The 6026-nt window shown below is 28.8% G+C and overlaps 1 protein-coding gene across 1 annotated transcript; it reads right to left on the bottom strand.

Moving 5' to 3' along the window:
* Positions 1-675: 675 nt before the first annotated feature.
* On the bottom strand, positions 676-1316 carry LOC111621836. Its single transcript, XM_023364100.1, has one exon. It carries the CDS (start codon positions 1311-1313, stop codon positions 708-710), a length of 606 nt encoding a protein of 201 aa, XP_023219868.1. The 5' UTR covers positions 1314-1316; the 3' UTR covers positions 676-707.
* Positions 1317-6026: the final 4710 nt, after the last annotated feature.

Below are 6026 nucleotides of genomic sequence, written 5' to 3'. Positions count from 1 at the left end.
TGCTAGTTGTTCTGAGCGTGTCATAGCCAAGCGATTTCACAATGATGCAACAACGTAATAAGAGACGAATACGGGATTTTTGCTGTAAAAATAACACAGAATTCCGAAAATATAGTGTTGCGTCTTATTCTTATCAATTCTATATTATTATCTTACAAATTTTAACGGCAGCTGTTTGCTCTCTGAAGACGACGGCTCACCAGGGAAAGCTTGGTACCCCGGTGGACCAGTCCAACCCAGCAACTATCTGGTAAACATATGTTAAAAATTTGGATCGAATTACATTTGAGGAATACGAAAAAGTCATACCTTTTGTGTAAACATATATATTCTACTGTATTTTTCATGAAGTTTATCAGCCGGGAATCCAGAAAAATGATCTTCCAGACACTTTTTTGCGGGTCGCCCTGCAAAAAAAGAGTTTGGGAAATGACTGAAACATGCATAACCAATGCTTTGTGAAATTTTCAATTTGTGGTCCGTCATGTCAGCCCTCAGAATAAACTTTCGGATTGTAAAGGTTTTTGTTTTTTGGAATTTCGGATAAATCGTTCTCAGCCTATAATATCCTTATATACAGGGTGCTTCAAAAAAATGTATACACACTTTGAACTTCCATAGAAAATTTATTTACCGTTCTACAAAGTTAAATTTCAGGAAAATAGAAAGCTGAAAGTCCAATGTAAATGAAACATAAATAACAAATGTTAATACTGTTCAAATTGGTGACCTGCAGCATCAATACAATTCTGAGTACGAGTCACCACAGATTCTGTACATCGTATCAAAACGTCCAATGAGATTTCTCTACACACTGCTTGAATCTCATTCCAAAGAATGTCTAGGTTACGTGGTTTACGTTTGTACACCTCATCTTTTACTGTGCCCCACAAGAAGAAATCCAGTGGTGTAAGGTCTGGAGAGCGTGGTGGAAACTCGATTGGCCCCCTGCGTCCTATCCACTGGCCCGGCAAATTTTGATCCAGGTAAGCTCGTACGTCCCTGTGATAGTGCGGCGGAGCACCATCTTGTTGAAAATAAAAATCATCATTATCGTATAATGCACGAATGGCAGGAAATATGGAATCAGCAAGCATTGTTAGGTAATTAATACCAGTTACAGTGCCTTCAAATCGAAAAGGTCCAATGAGTCCCCTTGAAGACAAACCGCACCACACATTTACACCAGGCAAATTTACAGCTTTTTCAATTGTAATGTGAGGATTTTCTTCACACCAGTAAACACAATTGTGCCTATTGACAGTTCCATTAAGTTTGAATTGGGCTTCATCCGACCAAATGATGCTACCCATAAATCCCGGTTTACGTATCACCATNTTCTGTTTTTAATCTCATTGTTGTTACTAATTTCAATTAAACTTATATAATTTTCAGTTAATCATTGGTTTTAAAAGTCCAATTGGCTGACAAATGGCAGATTGTTTATTCATCTTATTTTTAGTTCAAATTGTTTATAGTAATCAAAGTATAATTTCATCATATTTATTATTATTCTTTAGTTTTGGAGTGATATTCTTTATTGGATTTTGTGATTATTTCTTTTCTATTGAATATTGGGTGGTATCACTAAAGAACACTAATTAGATATAATGACAATTTGTAAAATTAACATCTTGTCAAGACAATTACAAAGACAAGTATGCAACTTGATTTTCAATTTTATGGAGAAAGAGCCTTTTGCTTTTGGATGACACATGTACCTTGAATCGAGATAACTTTTATTATTGAATTTATGTAATGATAAGAGTATTATAAACATTTCATGGACTTTAAACTTTTAAGAAATCTAAATATAACTAATCAGTCCTAAGTGAAAATAATTGTTCACGCTAAATTTACTTCTGTTTTGAGTTTTAAACATTGATTTTTCAAGATGAATTAGTCTACATATTCATATGATTTTTCTTTTTCTCAAATAAATACATGCAATTGTACATTAAGGAAAACCTGGCTCAAGTAAATGAATTCAAAACTTAGTTAACTCATGATGATGATGATATTCATTTGGCTCATTGCATCATTTACTGAACCTCAATGTCAGATATGATGGAATTACAGCCTTTGAGGCATGTTGATTGTGAGAAGCATTAAAATAGAAGTGCATCTTTTCATTACCTTTCCCCCTCTTCAGATTTCTCTTGGTTAGTGAAAACAGGTATTAATATAAATCTCTTGTAAAAGCAAAGTGGTGTAAAGCAAACTTTTGTAAAGTAGGAGATAACTGTATAATGATTTATCAATAAGAGCTGTGCTGTCAAGTTATTGTCTTCTGAATTCTACAAATCTTGTGTCAATGCATTAGCTCTGTTATAAATTTTTTAAATAGAATTTAATCAGATTAAATAATATATCAAATTACAGATCAGATTAAAAAATACATTTATATATTTTGTCAACAGTTTTTTTTGTTGTGTTTTTTATGCATGTTTAAAACTTTTTTCTGAAACTTAAATACAGAGACAACCCATAAGTAAACAGAAATACTGAATGTCAGTAGTATTAACTCTGAAAAATATATTGCCATGTTGGAGAAGTTGAATTTGAATATTCTCTGGTGGACTGATGGAGAAAGCATCCACCCTGTTCATGGATGATGAAACAAACTCCTTGTCACATTGCCAAAACAACCCAGAATTGGTTGTCAGTATAAGTCATCTTCCATGGCTTGATAATGTTAGTCAGTTACCTGATTTGAATCTTATAAAACCTATGCAGAATCTGCTGGATTATGTAGGGTGACAATGTTCACAAAAATCCATTTTCCATGGATAACTTTTAGATTTTTTGCAAGCAAAATTGGCCAACATTCCACAGGCCAAGACTTTAGAACTCATTGATTCCATGGCTGATTGGGTTAAGGCTTTGAAGAAAGCAAGTGGTGGGACAGCTAGGTTTTCATGTGTGTATATAGCATTTGCATCACTTGGATACTGTGAAATTGTAGTTTATTAATATTAATCAATAAACAGAAAATTGTTAAAATATTATTTTCAATTATTGATTAAATAAAGTTTATTTCAATTTCTACATTTCAATTTACTTAATTTAAATATTTTTAAAGCTATAATTTCATCAGCAAAAGGAATAGAAAACATTTAAATGATTGCTTTTTAATGAAATAAAATATTAATTCATTCACATTCTTTTTAAATTAAAATAAATTGTTATAAATGATAAGTCATGTAAGTTACATGCCATGTATTAATGCTATATTTATAATTTTCAGTTTATTGGATAGCTAGTTTTCTTGATTACATTTTATTCAAATCAATTTCATATCAGTTTTAATTCATCAAATAATTGATAAGTAAATCTTTTGATTTAATAAAAATATTTTTATTTGTTTTAGATGGGAAGTTCGATTTGATCAGTATAACCGAAAATACTACGTTGATCATAATACAAGGAGTACAACATGGGAAAGGCCTCAGCCATTACCTCCAGGGTATAAATCAAAAAATTTAATTTTTTATTCATTAATATTTTTGATTGCATAATAGTTTAAAACGAAATTAGCAATATTGATTTTTTACTTAGTCTCTTTGCTTATTTTAGTTATAATAAAATATAGGAATATTTTAAAACATTGTTGTGCTTCGCTTATAAACAGTGTCCAAGTAAAAATAAATATTGCTAGTCTTTTAATGATCTGTTTTCTATTGATATAATAATTTTTAAGTGAAGTGTCCATTCTAAAATAAAAAAGGTTATTAAAGCATGTGATTATTAATTGTATAATATAAATATTTATTTGCTCATAAAATAACTTCCTAAGCAACTGTTCTCCAGTTTAAATGATAAATATCAAGTAATGGTAATAAAGTATACTTTTTGAATTTACATTGTAACAAAATTCTTAACAAAACTGTTTTACCTTAAATTTTTTATGAGAAATATTTTCTGTAATTAGAAAAAAATTTAGTTAGATTAATTTAAAAGTTGTAATATGCAACTTTTAAACTAATTTAATTAAACACAACCTGTTATTTACATAATATTGTAAATGCTATAGTTTAGCTTTTTTCTTTTTTAACTTATGCAGGAAAATGCATCTTTATATTTTAAAACATACTTAAAGAATAATTTATATTAATAAATTAATAAAATTTTTCTATAAAACTATAGTATTTACTAACTTTAGTATGTTTAGTCTAGTTTAGTCTATGATTAGCTTCATTAGAACGAATTAGCCAAATAACAGAACAAAATATTTAAAATTAAAGTAAAATAATAAGTACTATTTTTGTGAAACTGAAATGTGTTTTATTGCACTATAGTTTTACATAAGTAGAGAAGTATATCTTCTAGTTTCTTGACTATCTTACTAAAAGTCATGTGACTTTAATGATGCTACAACTGATTATTTCATCTTTGATTTTTCAAATTTAAAGTTTACATGTGTAATGAAGCAGCAGTTTTGTTTTAGAAGTTCTCTATTATACCATCTGAACAAATGTAAAGTTTGCTCACAAGTAGCAATGTGTAACATTTATTTATTATAGGATCAAGAGATACAGTATTTGAAACTTCATATAAATAAATAAGCAAGCCCATGGACAACTTTTACTTTATATGACTGAAATTTCATTATGTTTGTTTTTGGTAGTTATATGAACAGAACTATGAGATGAATCTAGTCACTTGAGCTAAACAACTTAAAGATTTTATGGAACTTACTTCTAAGTTTGTTCAAATGTCTTGGAAGTCTTTCTTCACATAACTTTTTTATAACATCCTTTTTTGTTTCACACAGATTCTGTAGACCATGTAAGAAGATAAAGGATGTGTCACAGCTACTTAACAGTAAGAAACAATAGTAAACAAAAATTAGTATAGTTCTGTGCGTTATCAGTATAAGCGTGTATAATTATACAGCGTTTTATTTTTTAATTTAATGTATGTAGGTTTATGTTATCAATGTTATCAACTTATCCTAACAGCAGTGAATAATAACTTGTGCTGTACGAGTGTCATTGCATTTTTAATGGTATGTCTTAAAAGTTACATGTTTTAGAATCGTTATATAATTTTTACAAAATGTAATAATCTAATGTAAATGTTTCTTCTTATCAGTTGACTGATGAGGGGCTATACGCCCGAAACGTGTAAAAGTGCCCGTATCAACTGAATAAAGTGGATAAACGCCAAGTGTTTTAATAATAACACAGTCTTGTGTTCAATAGTAAATAAATACGAAAACATGGTTTCAAAAAAAGAATTTTATATATGTTTTGACATAAATATTCGATTTAATAGTTTCATGTATATAAATGTTTTAACTTTTCAAATAACTTCTTCACTATAGAAATTCGCCAAAAGTTTCACCAGAGGCTAGTCTTTTTCCAACTGCATTTATTGCTACAATCAACCCCTGATATACTCCATTTAAGATATATATAAGAAAGGGGTTTCCTTCGTAATGAAAAAGTTAATAAGAATGCTAAATAAACGGAAAATAATTTAATTGTAGACTTAACTACCAACTTAGTAATTTATATATATTTGTTATAATCCATTGTGTAAATATTAAAAGCGAAAATGTATTAAAATGTTTGGTGATTCGTATTAAATTTCAACTTGGACCTCCCCTTTACGTCGGATCTAATTACGCTACCATACCAGTATTTTGTAAATGAGAGTACTTATTTTTGTTATTTTAAAGCTAAATCTTCCATTTTAAGCTTTAAAGATACTATTTTTTTTAGCTTAAATTTGGATATATTTTGTTGAAATAACCTGCAGCATTTATTTTCGTTTACCTCATTTTTATGCATTAAAAAAATAGTAAATTCTCTTTGATTTAAAAAACTAAATTCCTTCTTTATCCATCCAACCTGAATTGGAAAAATCGCAGACCATCCGGATAAAGTAAAATTCTAAATTTTCGCCCTGTTTTATTTAAAAACTTTCTTGAAGGTAAAAACTGCTTAAATTTATATAAGGTATCTTTCAAATTCAAATATATGTACGATTAAATTAAATTTAAAAATTAAATAAAAATTATT

This window comes from Centruroides sculpturatus, unplaced genomic scaffold (assembly GCF_000671375.1).
Source record: "Centruroides sculpturatus isolate CEXI.00-Female unplaced genomic scaffold, Cexi_2.0 scaffold327, whole genome shotgun sequence".
NCBI lineage: Eukaryota > Metazoa > Arthropoda > Arachnida > Scorpiones > Buthidae > Centruroides > Centruroides sculpturatus.
Note: the sequence above shows the minus strand (reverse complement) of the source record. Positions and strands in the feature narration are given on the sequence as shown.

What these genes read in the sequence shown, in the direction of transcription:
- LOC111621836 (XM_023364100.1), bottom strand. Translation starts at nt 1,313, where the DNA reads ATGGGTAGCATCATTTGGTCGGATGAAGCCCAATTCAAACTTAATGGA.